Source organism: Mustelus asterias, chromosome 2 (assembly GCF_964213995.1).
Source record: "Mustelus asterias chromosome 2, sMusAst1.hap1.1, whole genome shotgun sequence".
Taxonomy (NCBI): domain Eukaryota; kingdom Metazoa; phylum Chordata; class Chondrichthyes; order Carcharhiniformes; family Triakidae; genus Mustelus; species Mustelus asterias.
This window is the reverse complement of record NC_135802.1, coordinates 81,529,815-81,544,856: the sequence shown is the minus strand read 5'-3', so window position 1 is coordinate 81,544,856 and position 15,042 is coordinate 81,529,815. Positions and strand designations below refer to the sequence as shown.

The following is a 15,042-nucleotide window of genomic DNA, read 5'->3' as shown; positions in this document are numbered from 1 at the left end:
CTTGTGAAAGAGTTATTTTTATTTTCAACATTTTAATAATGAAAATTATGTACCTGAAACCATGACAATTTTAGTCTCAATTTTTACCCTCTCTGCCCAACAAGAATGGATCATGCAGGGAACTAATATCCTTGCAGTGACCTAGTCACCCAATTCTCAGTGGCCTGTGCTATGTAACATTTTAACGGGCATAGTCTGACCAATGAGACTCCGACAACAGACAAGCAACAGCACTGCAATTCAAAAGTCAGTGTTTGGTAATGCCATTCTACTGCTGGCCTGCCAGGAATACTGGGCACAAAGCAGCAGCAGGTCCAGGAAATAGGTGAAGAGGTAATTATTTTTAAAAGGTTCCCTGTGGACCAGGAAGAGCAGGAGTGCTCGTCAGGGCCCCAGGAGAAAACCTGAGCCAAGGTTGACTACAATCACTTAATGTGATTTTCAGAGATTTTTCCCATGTGTCGTCAGCCAGGGACTCCTGCTGCATTTGGTCAATTCCCGCTGGCCAGTCTAACATCATTAGTGCCAAGTTTGTGTGAGAGTCAGACCTCCTATTTTAAAATGTCCCAAGCTACACATTGCAAACAGGTTGAAGCCTATGGCTCATTTACACCCCACAACTCCAGCCCTAAGTCTGCCCTCTTGCCCTAAATGGGATCAATTACTTCTCCACCATTATATTTACATGAATAACAGTCTCCAAAATTAGTTTTGTCACAAGGCAACAAAACTGCTAAAGCCATCCAAATCTGCACATCTGCAAGTAATGGATATGGAAGTTTGGTGAAAGAATCAGTATTGTCATGATTATGTCTCTCAAGCTTATTATTTATTGACCGGAGACAAAATGCTTCCAATAGCGAAGGAGGGAAAACTGGTGAGAGAGTTATCTCAGGCTACACTTACAAACATCCCAGTAACTGGTTCCACAGGACTTTGGCAATTATCCAATAACAGATCTCCGACCCAAACAGTCTCCTGCCAAGAGAGTGGGTGGCAGATCAAGAGAGAAATGAAAAACAAAGCTCATTGGAATAAAAATGTAAGCTCCCAGAATGGATAATGTCTCAGAAAACTCTCTTCCTTATTTAGAAGCAGGTATAATGACCTGTCAGACATGTTGGCATTTTGGACTTTTTGATGATGCAGATTGTGGAAGTTTATTTAATATGTGATTGTCCAATTTCAGCACTTGAAAGTAAATTGTTCAGCAGAATCTGTGAGCCTGAGAATGGTGCACTGTTCAGTTCAATTCCTAGCTCCATACTACCCCCTGGTGTGTCACCGACTTTTGACGTACATCGTCAGACACCAAACCATGACACCATACACCTGGTCGACGAGAAGGAAATAGAAACAGTGGAGGTGAGTAAAAAGGAATGGTAAATATTTTCAGCATTTGACAGTTTGTTCAATGTGCCAATGATCTTATAAAAGCAAAACGTAAAATATTGTACATTCTGGAAATCTGAAATAAAAATAGTCAGAGGGTCAGGCACATAATAATCCTGATACTATCACTGAGGTAGAATCAGTGCAAGGTAACTTCTTCACAATATTTTAACCATCCTTCACCCCCATGCCCAGTTGGAGATTGTCATTCCTTTTCACTTGTGTGGTGCATACGTTACTTGCCAATTATTAGCCCCAGCCTTGCGTTTGGCCTGAACATCTTCAGTATCTGAGGAGTTGTGAATGGTACTGAACACTGAGCAAAATACCCATTTCTGACCTTATGATGGAGAAAAGGGTGTTGATGGAGCAGCTGAAGATGGTAGTGTCCAGGGCATTACCCTGAGGAACTGCTTCAGCGATGTCCCAGGGCTGAGGTGATTGGCCTGCAACAACCACATTCATCTTCCTTAGTGTTTGGTGACTCTTGCCAGTGGAGAGATTGCCCCCTATTCCCACCAACATCAGTTTTACATGGACTCCTTGATGTCAAACACAGTTAAATGCTGACTTGATGTCAAGACCAGTCACTCTAAGCTCATCTCTGGAATTTAGGTTTTTACTTGTTTGGAATGAGGCTGAAATGAGATCTGGAGCTGAGTGGCCCTGGCAGAACCCAACCTGAGAGTTGACAAGCAGGTTATTGCTAAGTAAGTGCCACTTCTAGTACTGTCGATGACACTTTCCATCACAATTTCATCACCCTCCAATCATCTTGCCGTTGGTTAAGTAATTGACTAGACTGGATTTCTTCTGCTTCTTGTGGACAGGCACAACTCAACAATGTTCCATATTGTTAAATAGGTGCCAGTTTTGTAGATGTATTATAATAGCTTGGCCAGAAGTGCAATCAGTTCTGGAGCATTTGGAGCACAGGTCTCCTGCACTATATTTGGGATGTTGTTGGGGCCCATAATCTTTGTGATATCCAGTACACTCAGCAATTTCTTGATATCATGTAGCTATTTACAGATACTTAGGTTAAAATCGCAATTGAAAATGATATGTCTTACAATGCAGCACTCCCTCAGACCTGCACTACTAGAGTGTCATCCTGCATTATTTGCTCAGATCTCAGGATTGGAACTTGTAGCTGCAGCCTTCTGATTTAGAGAGGGGAGTGCTGCCACGAAGTTAAAACTGACACAAGCATATCAGAAAGATCAGGGATAAAAGTGGGACCTGAATGTTGGAGTGGAAGCTCTGCAGAAGTGAATCCTTGACTCCAGAACTGGGGATCTCTGGACTTTTTTCGAAAAGGAAGGATGCGTGGAATAGCATCATGCTTATGTGGATACGCTAAGGACTATCTTGAAGGACCTGAGACAAATGGCAGAATCTAATACAATCGTTACTTCTCATATCAGAGAAAGGGTCAACAAAATACAGCACTATCTGGAGTGAGTGGCTGCACTAGAAACATCTGCATTGTCTCTGTGAAATGTGACTTCCAGAATAGTCAGTGCAATCCTTGGGGGACAGTTTAGAGAGAACACTGGTAACCAGCTTCTGAGAAACTTAAGCGGTTACCTCTTGTGGGCTTCAAAATCAAATTGAGATATCCCTCCTGACATTGATCACTGAGTATTCAGAGTCATGATCCTGCACATGTGATGTGGCTAGAGTCAGCCTTAATGATGCTGTCCTTTCTCTGCTAGGGACAGCTCATTTGACCTTTCAGTCAACCCCATTGCATGCCTGCTCATGGCAGAATGGAAGAACAGGTGGCCAACACAGCTGGAGTGGCAATACAGCCCATTAATAAACAGCACCTTAACCCCAAAAGGCATGTGATACTACAACACCGCAATTTCATCCTCGACCCTCACATATTATCTCAACGTAGCACCAAGATAGGTTTAAGAACAATATGGAGAGACACCATAGCAATAAGAAGCACAGTAAAATTACTTTAGGACTCTTTTCCTTGGAGCAGAAAAGGTTGAAAGGAGATTTGAAAGCTGTCTTCAAAATCATGAGATGCCTGAACAGAGTAGATAGAGGAAAACTGTTCCCATTAGTAGAAGGATCAAGAACCAGAGGACATAGATTTAAGACATTGGTAAAAGAAGCAAAGTGATACGAGAAAGCTTTTTCACAGAGCGAGTAGTTAGGGTCTGAAATGCACTGCCCGAAAATGAATTTCAGTCAAGGAATGCAAGAGGGAATTCAATGATTGGTTGAAAAGAACCAATGCGTAGGGTTACAGGGAGAAGCAGGAGAATAGCACGAGGTGAAATGTTCATTCAGAGAGCCAGCACAGGCACAATGGGTCAACTGCACTGTAACAATACTGTGATTCTGTGTGCACTGAAATTTAGAGGACATTTTAGAGCAGGTCACACATCATGGTCTGATTTTAAACCCGCAACCCCCATCCCTTCAACTTCACCATAACCTGACTGAAACCACAGCTGAGCAGCTGTTAAAATAATAACAGCAATTTACCCTGTGACCCCACTGCTTGCCCATTTGAACAATCAAACAGGAAAGCACCAGAATCCTGCTCTAAATATACAGATCAGATCCCAATAATATCATCAGAACCTGACAGCACTGATGGCTTCTCCATCAACATAAATTGGTTGTGAACTAAATCTTCAGCCAGGAGAGGTACAGCACAATAAATTGTTTTAAATTAGATTTTTGTATGGCCAGGACGGAATGGGGGCTGCTCAGAGCCTTGCAAGTAAACCTTAGGCCTCCCATATCCCTGGCATCTGCCCCTCCTCCAAACACATTGCACCCTGCCATTTTGCTGATGCAGGGGCCTTTCTCAAGCGACACATGCAGAGGTGTCCTAATGCCTGAATTCCTAGTCCTACTCATCAGCCAGATCTAGGATCTGCCAGTTTCTGGGAGTCTGACAAAATTTATGGAAATGAAGCCTAACTATTAAAATTGACCAGGATGTGACCTCTGATCTTTGGCTAATTCCCATCCCCCATTGTTAAGACAGTGGTCCAAATTTCAGTTTCTTGTGGCAGAACAAACACCACTTTAGTCAAAAAATCTTGGCATGTTCCATGTTGTACTATTTAAGTTTAAACTATAAATGCTAATGTGTAATGTTTTAAGAGCAATGTATTTGAGAAGAAACGTACTCTTTCCAACTTCTTTCATTCCCAGAAATTAAGTTTGAAGATCTGGGTTTAGTTCACCCCTTTCACATTCAGCTGTCAGAATCACGTGTTGCCATCACAAATTGGGAGAGTATCTGCAATTGAATAACATTTTGTGAATACATTTTTCTCCCTGTAGCGTGGTCCTCCAGGAGGAACTGGCAATAAAATAGAATCAAATGGTGGCAGCGAGGATATATTTACAAGACCAGAAGGATCAGCTCCAATACCAGGCCTGCTAGATCCAAGACCACCTGTAGGAAGGCCTGAAATAGGATTTGGACCTGATGACCACGGAATAAGGAGGGAGCCAAATTCTTTCAAAGATAACGCTGCACCAATTGTCTTTCTCCCAGTATCCACTCCATCACAAATACTGAGGGAGCAAATTCATAAAGGTACTGAAAATATAATTTTCAGTAATGTATTTACTAATGTACGCTTTGCAAGGAGATGTTTACCAACTGAAAAATAATACTTTGTAATGCAGTTATTTCTTTAAAGAAATTTCCTACCAGTCTTTTTCCTCAGGTACCTGCAATACCTTAAAAGCAAAATAATGTGGATGCTGGAATCTGAAAGAACAGAAAATGTTTATAAATCACTAAGTCTGACAGCATCTGTGGAGAGAGAATAGAACCAATGTTTCAAGTCTGGAGGGCCCTTCGTCAGAGCTAAGGGCAAAGAGAATCAGAAAACATTTATACTATTAGGGTGGGGAGTCTGTAAAAAGGACAAAGGGAATGTAAATGCGGATAAAGACTGCTTAGAGAGTTACTAAAAGTGTCCATTTAATGTCCATCTCTCTCCCCTCCCCCACCACTCCCTCCCCCGTACCACCTGTACTCTGGGGCCTGCTGTTCAATGGAATTTACCTCCTCGCTCACCTTCACTATTGCTGCACCTGACCCAGATTTTTATAGCCCAGCTATACCTGACGCCAGCGTGACGTCACCCCAGAGAGTGGGGAAAGGGGCTGTGTCGAACTCACTAATACAAAAACATTTAAATTGATGTGCCCAGATCTCGTTGGAAAAAATGGCTTGGGAAGACCGTGGAAAGCAGGGCATGTTTTTCTGCTTCTGCGTATATTTCTCGCTATGCTACACCATTCAACCAGCACAGCAGGGTGGGAAAATCGCGCTCTATGACATAATTTGTCATTGGAGAATGCAGACAGCATTACACTGTGGTGCTTACAATTTCTCACCAAGTCGCTAATTGCTTATTCTTAAGAGTGAGGTGAGATTACAGCGGACTGGAACAGGCCATTCCGCCTTTAAAGGCTGTCCACTATTCAATGAGATCATAACTAATTGTACCTTCATTCACCTGCTATGGTTTTGTAACCCTCAACAACCCTGCCGAATTTTTAAAAAATCAGTTCAGCTGACTCCAAGTAAAAGTTACAAGTCTCAAATAATTCCTACATTTCTGTGCGATTTCTTGAGCTATAATACATTTTCAGTTCTGAACATCCTGTTTAAAAGTTGGGAAACAAAACCTGTGCAGAAGTTCATCTTCTCCCTTTACTGCCACCTGCTGATGAGGAAAGGGTTGAGCTAATCGTCAAAATTGAATATCAGAAGAATTATGGTCTGTCTTATTTACTTTCCTTTATTAGATGCCAGTACTCTCTCCAAGTGGGATACAATAATTTAGCTGTGTTAATAGATGAATGTTCCATGGAATCTGCTGTTAAGCCAGACAGACCAAAGTTTGATCCAGGATCTGTATTTAACTAACTCATTTTGGCTCCAATAGATTAGTGCCCCGGAAAGAGGAAGGGCAAAAAAACCTACCAGGGTACCTGCAATTGATCAGTCCCGAAGGGCGGCATGGTAGCACAGTGGTTAGCACTGCTTCTTCACAGCTCCAGGGTCCTGGGTTCGATTCCCGGCTCGGGTCACTGTCTGTGTGGAGTTTGCACATTCTCCTCGTGTCTGCGTGGGTTTCCTCCGGGTGCTCCGGTTTCCTCCCACAGTCCAAAGATGTGCGGGTTAGGTTGATTGGCCAGGTTACAAATTGTCCCTGAGATGCGTAGTTAGAGGGATTAGCGGGTAAATATGTGGGGGTAGGGCCTGGGTGGGATTGTGGTCGGTGCAGACTCGATGGGCCAAATGGCCTCCTTCTGCACTGTAGGGTTTCTATGATTTCTATGAATGATCATGCCCATTGACTTACGGTTTTGATATAAAACCAGGATTTTACAATGTAATCCTAAAAAAACGCAGTATAGATCCAGGAATCCTTTACTATATATTCTAGAATTTGGCTTGATGTAAATTGTCAGGGTCAATCAGTGGACAGCCTGATGAGATGTGCTGCATGGGGAAAGTGAGCACTGAAAGTGGACAAGATTGGCCTAAACTGGGATGCCATCTATAACAGAATATCTTAGACACCCTCTAAGACTGACAGAACGGACAAGATATTGCAGGTCACAAAAACAGAAAATGTTGGAAAATCTCAGCAGGTCTGACAGCATCTGTGGAGAGAGAATAGGGCCAATGTTTCGAGTCTGGGTGACCCTTCGTCAGAGCTAAGGGCAAAGAGAATCAGAAAAGATTTATACGACGAGGGTGGAGGAGGCTGTAAAAGGACAAAGGAAATGTAAATGACGATAAAGATGACTGAGAAAGGTGCTAAAAGTGTCCATTAAGAGATTGGAATGCGTGAATGGCAGAACAGAGGTACAGATGGTCAAGGCAATTGGCCTGAAGGGGGTGGCGGGGGGGGGGGGGCTGCAAAAAGGAGAGTGGGAATAGAGAACTGGAAAAATGGAAGAGAAAAAGAAGGATGATAAAAATGGATGAATGAGATGAAAAAATGAAACAGAATGGAAGAAAAAAATAAAATGAAATAGGGTGAAGGTGGAGGGGAGAGTTCATGCTCTGAAGTTGTTGAACTCAATGTTCAGTCTGGAAGGCTGTAAAGTGCCCAATCGGATGATGAGGTGCTGTTCCTCCAGTTTGCATTGGGATTTACTAGAACATTTCAAAAGGGCAAGGACGGACATGTGGACAGGAGAGCAGAATGGTGTGTTGAAGTGGCAAGTGACAGAAAGGTTGGGGTCCTGTCTGCAGATGGACCGAAAGTGTTCAGCAAAGCGGTCACCCAGTCTACGTTTGGCCTCTCCGATGTAGAATAGACTGCATTAGAAGCAGCAAATGCAACAGACCAGATTGAAGGAGGTACACATGGAACACTCTTTCAGGTGGAGCAGGTGTTTAGGACCTGGGATCGTGAGCAGGGAGGAGGTAAAGGGGCAGGCATTGCACCTTCTATGATTGCATGGGAAGGTGCCGTGGACAGGGGTTGAGGTGTTGGGTGTGATGGAGGAGCGGACAAGAGTGTCCGGAGAGAACCTGCGGAATGCTGAGAGGGTGAGTGAGGGGAAGATGTTTTGAGTGGTGGTGGGGGAGCGGGGCGGGGAGGTGATACCCAGGCACAGCAAGGTTGCTGGGTGAGGTGGGGGCTTGCCTGCATGCTCTGGTTTTGGGGAGGGGGGTGGGGGGGGGCGGGGAGGTTGCAGGCTGTGGCAGTCTCGGGGTCCGCAGGTTAGAGGTCACTGCTGGCTCCTTGCTCCTGCTGCGCACATTGCCCTGGCTGCAGAGAGACCCCTGAGGGGTGCCACATGAGGTCCACAACTAACCCCACGAATATCAACCTCTTTGCCCTGCCATCCATCTGCTGGACAGGCACTGTAACTGACAGCCAGGTTGGGTTCAGCATGGAACTGAGCATCAGCTAAACCCTAGTTCAAATGTCTTATTCCAAGTAAGTGGCATGTTGCCCAGACACGTGTCCTTCCCTTGCACTGAACCTTGTGTCATTTGTTCCAGGAAATTACCCTAATGCCCGCAGGCCTTCAAGTGACTAACAACGTTCTGTTCTTGGGTTCCAGATCCAGCCTGCAATGAACCCCTTGATCAAGGAGCATGCAGGGATTACGTTATTAAATGGTACTATGATAGCACAGCTAATTCTTGTGCGCAGTTTTGGTATGGAGGCTGTGAGGGGAACAAGAACCGCTTTCAGACGGAAGAAGAGTGCAAGGTCAAATGCTTACAGTTTAAAAAGGTGAGTCTCATATATAGGTAACAAATGAACATTATGGCCTTGCAATTACATCGTGATCGTTAGTCAACACATTAATCTGAAATTTAATTCATTCTTATTTTAGGCATTAATCCATTTAAAATAATAATGTGCCACAGCACTTATAACATCTATGTGCTTACAATAATGCAAAGCCCTTAAGCTTTCATTAGATTTTGATGTTACTAGACTGCTTTTTAATGCTTTACTTCCTACTTGCCAGGTGCCGCAGCAATTTCAGCAATAGCAGCAATTTAAAGGAATTGCTATTGTCATGGAGTCTCTTACTTTTTGAAAAAAAATGGATATTTTCTTCTTCCACACTATTAGATGTTATGGATTTCTATTTTAAATTCTTTCTAATTTTCTCCTCTGCTGTCTTGAGAAGACTGTGATGCAGTTCTGAATGCATAGGTTACCATCGAATCCAATTAGCACACAATAGATATCATTCCCGAGGCTGAACCTGTTTTCATTCATGCAAGAACAACAACTTGCAGAAATACATTCCAGGGCAGTTCACAGTGGCACAAAGAAAATCAGATCCTGTACTAAAGAGGGAACAATCTGGTGAAGTGAGCAATGACATGAGTTTTAAGGAAATTCCTAAATGAAGAACAGGAGGGGGAGAATAAAAAAGGTTAAGGAAGCAAATTCCAGAATGTCAGGCCTCAACAGCTGAAGGTACAGGAGCCAATGTTAGGGTGACGGAAGGAGAATTACAGAAGATCTGGAACAGAAAGTTCTGGGAGTCAAGCTATAGGAGCCTGGTGAAATTTTAAGAGATAGGAAGGAGTAAGACCACGGAAGAATATAAATACAAAGATGTGAGTTTTAATTTGGGGGAGGTGAGGGATCAGATCAGACTATTGATTTTGGCTTCTGTACCAATAATAGTTATTGGATTTTTATGTTACAGAAGTGAACAACCATTTTACTGGATCGAGGGATTAATACGTGAGAGCGCCGAGAAGAATTTTTGTCATCTGGAGAAAAGCCAGCACTTTCCTGCGTTACGAAACACTCCCACAGTTTGTAGCTGATTATGTTTAGTAATTCTGTGTAGTAGATCCTAATGAACTGTAAAGAACAGTGTTCTCAGGAAATGATTACAGTCAGTGAAAAGATCAAAACTGAAAAAAATCAAATTCAAAAATTAACATTAAATAATAAAAGAAAATGTATCACAAGCTAATCCATTCTCTATGCTATTGGCAAAAAATAAAACTGATAACTTATTCAACAGAATATAATGAAGGTTGTTCAAGTAAATAATTATGATTTGTGTCTTTTCAGCCTAACAGCATCAATCTTTACTTGAGGGGGAAGACGTTGTAAATGGAATTTCCCTCTACCCAAAGAGTACAATTGTCCCATATTATTCCGAAGGCTTCTTGGTCATTTGTATTCTCATCTGGTTACTCTGAATTACATAGAATTTTACAGTGCAGAAAAATTCGGCCCAACAGTTCCGTGCTCCACACAAGCCTCCTGCAATACTAGTTCACCTAATCCTGGCAGCATATCCTTCTGTTCCTTTCTCCCTCAGACACTTACCTAGCTTCCCCTTAAATACACTTACAATATTCACCTCAACTACTCAAAGTGCTGATGTATTCCTCATTCTTAACTACTCTTTGGGAAAAATTATTTCTCTTGAATTCCCCATTAAATTTATTAATGGCTTAGATTTATAACCTTTAGATTAGGACTCCCCCACAAATCTACATCAACTTTTCACAACTATAAGTCCTCTAACAGATTAAGCTCAGGCTTTTGTTAAAACTAAAGTAAAAGTCTTAACCTATTAAATCTTTGGTCATTGTTAGAAACTTTCAAATCTTGTAAGTCTTTTTTTAACCTCAATATCCTTTTGGTAATATGGAGACCAGAACTGTGCAAATTATACTAAGTGTGGTCTAACCAACGTCCTATCTAAGTTTAAAATAATTCTCATGTTGTCGGGCATGATGGTGGTGGAGCAACTTCCTACTCAATTCTATCCTGTTCCAATTGGGAAGTGGTAAGAAGAAGACAATGTGACCTGATTAGGTTAGATCCGGGGCTGGATTTTGCAACCCTTCACTCGCATTTCTGAAGGCCGGGCGTGCTCGCATCATAAAGCATGAGGTCTTCCCACCACTTTCCTGCTCAACTCTGACCTGACTCCCAGATTACAGTAGGTGGAGAAGGCGTCAGGCAGCCTGTCCACCCTTGAGCTTATTGAAGTCCTGAAGTGGCCAACTGATGACCACTTCGGGTCTTCATTCCACCTCTCTTGCTATTTTACCTGCAGCAAGGGAAGGTGGAGGTCAGGTGGGAAGCTTGGCAGCTTTTAGTCTGCGGGCTGCTGTTGGCCAAGAGTTGAGCGGGAGGAATTTCCTTTGGGGGGTGTGGGGAGGTCCCTTGTGCTGCTCGGAGGCACCCTCCCCCAAGATCATACCCCCACTTTAACCTTCTCTCTGGACCTCTTTACCCTGGCTCCCCACCCGCCTCAGACTGGGGTCTGCCAGACAGACACACTCAAAACTCCAGATTTACCTTGAGGTCTGGGCTACATCACTTCTTGATGTGGAGATGCCGGCGTTGGACTGGGGTAAACACAGTAAGAAGTTTAACAACACCAGGTTAAAGTCCAACAGGTTTATTTGGTAGCAAAAGCCACACAAGCTTTCGAGGCTCTAAGCCCCTTCTTCAGGTGAGTGGGAATTCTGTTCACAAACAGAACTTATAAAGACACAGACTCAATTTACATGAATAATGGTTGGAATGCGAATACTTACAACTAATCCAGTCTTTAAGAAACAAAACAATGGGAGTGGAGAGAGCATCAAGACAGGCTAAAAAGATGTGTATTGTCTCCAGACAAGACAGCCAGTGAAACTCTGCAGGTCCACGCAACTGTGGGGGTTACAGATAGTGTGACATGAACCCAATATCCCGGTTGAGGCCGTCCTTATGTGTGCGGAACTTGGCTACATCACTTCTTCCCAGGGACTGCCTGTAATTCCAGCAGTGGGCACCACTCAAACATGGTGCTGCTGTGACTACAGAGCTGCTGGTCAATCAGATTGAGATTATCTCTCAAGTGGGAGTGGAAATCTCACCCTGGAATATTTAACGCTGCTCCCAGGATTAGATCCTGCAATCCTGCAGGGTCGCAGGATATAATCCAGCCCCTCATCTCAAATTTTCTCTAGAAAGTGTGTTTTGCACTTGCATCAGGGTTAAAATTGAGCCCAAGAATCTGCCTGGGAACTTTGAGAATCTCAAGCAAGGAATGGAGTTCAGATTCAGATCAGCCATGATTGAAGGTTGGAACTGGCTCAAGCGGCTGAATAACATAATCCTGTCTATAAAATAATGAGAGGCATAGATCAGCTAGGTAGTCAATATCTTTTCCCAAAGGTCGGAGAGTCTAAAACTAGAGGGCATAGGTTTAAGGTGAGAGGGGAGAGATACAAAAGGCTCTAGAGGGGCAATTTTTTCCCACAGAGGATGGTGAGTGTCTGGAACAAGTGGCCAGAGGCAGTTGTAGAGGCGGGTACAATTTTGTCTTTTAAAAAGCATTTAGTCAGTTACATGGGTAAGATGGCTATGGAGGGATATGGGCCAAATGCGGGCAATTGGGACTAGCTTTGCTGTAAAAACAAAAGGGCGGCATGGACAAGTTGGGCCAAAGGGCCTGTTTCCATGTGGTAAAACTCTATGACTCTATGTTCCTATGGCCAGAAATTTACTGCCCTCCCGCCTAGGGATTTTATCTACAATGGGGGAGGTCAATGCCAAGCATTCAGCCCGCTAGGTGGCCAAGCAAGGAAGGTGCCTCCCTTATGGTCGCCTTGTACCCAATGGAAGCCCTCCCCAAGCTGTGAAGTCCCCCAAATTATGAACTCCTCCTTCCCTCCACATTCTCCCTTGATCTGTCACTTCCTGGGCCCCCTGCCCTGCTGGATCCCCTCACCAGGGCCTGCCAACATTCAAGCTTCCGAACTCATCTTTCATCCTTGTTCCAAAGCAGCTCACTTCCCTTGGGTTTGCCTCTAGTCCTAGCAGTGGCTCCCAGGCCTAGTGGGCTGATGGGACAAGATATTTGCCAACCATTTGAATGGCCATCAGCTCTCAGAGGCAGGACTTCCTCTTGGATGGGGTTGCAAGTCCCAGCAGAATTAATTAAGCTCAATAACTGTTAAATGGCTGCAGGTCGAGCCCATCAAGCATGACTCGAAAAAAAAACAGAAATGCCTTTAAGAAACCTGGGTAATATCAGACATTTAGGAGTCAAGCCACATATTAGAATGTTAACAGATGTACGTAGTTAGAAATAACAGGATACAAAAAGACTTTTGTCTCAATAAATATAAAGAGATTTATGAGCCATTGAAAAGTTCCAGTTCTGTACTGACTGTACTTTCCATGGGCCGCACTGTTTGACATTGAGCAAAAACAATGGGTCAATAATGCTAAAGATATTCTGATGTTTTGATGAGTAGAATTAATAATCGATCTCTTCTGATGGCATGGATAGTAAAGTGGTGTAGAGTGTGCTGCACCTGTGCAAACCCAGGAGTGCTGCTATTATCTGGACCAGGTAACTAACGTAGTCCAAACCCACAACTGGAGCAGGCCCACTTCTTGGTAACCTTTTTCAAACACTGACTACAGTTAATATTGTGTGTAAGCAACATGGTGAACAAAAATGAAATTTCTTAGAGGATCTTGTAAAATATAATGAATAACAAACATTCCAGGAGGTGCATTTTACCAGAATTATTGTATTTCCCTTTTTTCAAACAGTTCTGTTTTGGCAATTTTAAAAATCAGCCACAATGTTTAAATTTGATGTACTTGTGCCAAAAAAAGCTATTTGCAGTCAGCACATTTCATCAGCACATCAGTGTTACAATTCAGCAACTGAGAATTGAGTTTCTCTCGCCTATTAACATTCTCCATGGATGCAATTATGTGCAATAATCCTGCTAAGGCACACTAATAAACTTAACACAAAAGGACACCTTAGAACTTAAAATGGTAAAATGTTGTTTCAGTTTTCTTGAAAATTGCATTATAATTTTTGTTCAATGCTTTGCAGGACCTGAAAATAGCTCAGAAATTTGCTTTCTAATAAGAAATAGCTTCCTGCTGAAGTCCATTTAAAGTACCAAAGAGTGACTCACTAATGATTAAACAGTAGTAATATTGGGTAAATCAACATAAATGCAAAATTTCTGTATATTCCCTATTGAGTCAATAAAGTTTCAAACTGTATTGAAAGTCTGTGGTTTAACTGGTTTACAGTACATTAACAAGGCTCAAGGTAAAAGCTGTTTATAGGGAGGGTGATTGACATGGAAGTAGAGAGAATTGAGAATGTTTTGATTCAGTCATTGGAACTGGCAATTTCATAAGATGTGCTGCTGTATAGCCATTTTGGAAGTTGTGGTTTACTCATACTGCAGCAGATGCTACATCTACTGCATGCCAACCCATTCATAAGACTTTCACAGCTTTATCTTGATTTCAATTCAATGTAAAATGAATATAATTTTATAATGACATACGTGATCAAACAGATGGAGTGAGTTACCGCAAAAAGCATAATACCATTAATTATTCCAAAAATTTGGAAGGATCAATTTTCCCTAAAACTATTTTTGAAGAAACGTGTGGATTGCTTCCATTGTGTTATACTTAATCGTGTCCATAGGACTGACACAAAATATATTCCAATCATTTGGCGGCATGATAGCACAGTGGTTAGCACTGCTCCCTCACAGCGCAAGTATTCCGGGTTCAATTTGGGTCACTGTCTGTGTGGAGTTTGCACATTCTCCCAATGTCTGCGTGGGTTTCCTCCGGTTTCCTCCCACAGTCCAAAGATGTGTGGGTTAGGTTGATTGGCCATGCTAAATTAACCCTTGTGTCAGGGGGGTTAGTTGGATAAATATGTGGGGTTATGGGAATAGGGCCTGGATGGGATTGTGGTCGGTGCAGACTCGGTGGGCCGAATGGTGTCCTTCTACACTGTAGGGATCCTTATGATTCTATGATCCATGAGTAAGTTAAATTGAAAAGTTACATAAACTTGAGTGAAGAGCCACCATAAATTATTTTACTGTAATTAGATCCTTCCCTCTAATTCCAGTGCTACACCCTTTGAAATGTCAGTAGCCCTCCAATTCTAGCCTCTTTATAGCATCCCTGATTTTAATTGCTCCAGCAGTACTTCCATTTGAAAAAGATTCTAAACTCTGGAACTCCCTCTCTAAATTTCTGCATCTCTGTATCTCTCTTTCCTCCTCTCAGACACTCTTTAAAACCTACCTTTTGACCAAGCTTTTCATCATCTGCCCTAATAGTTCATGTG

General features: G+C 42.7%; 1 protein-coding gene across 1 annotated transcript in view; it reads left to right on the top strand.

Moving 5' to 3' along the window:
• LOC144509371 (uncharacterized) overlaps positions 1-13,936 on the top strand; it is a 188,196-nt gene extending 174,260 nt beyond the window's left edge. Inside the window, exons 33-36 of the mRNA XM_078238108.1 lie at positions 1,190-1,365; positions 4,714-4,972; positions 8,482-8,657; positions 9,595-13,936. Of these exons, the coding sequence (XP_078094234.1) occupies positions 1,190-1,365; positions 4,714-4,972; positions 8,482-8,657; positions 9,595-9,600 (617 nt within the window). The 3' untranslated portion in view covers positions 9,601-13,936. The remainder of the gene's footprint in view (positions 1-1,189; positions 1,366-4,713; positions 4,973-8,481; positions 8,658-9,594) is intronic.
• Positions 13,937-15,042: the final 1,106 nt, after the last annotated feature.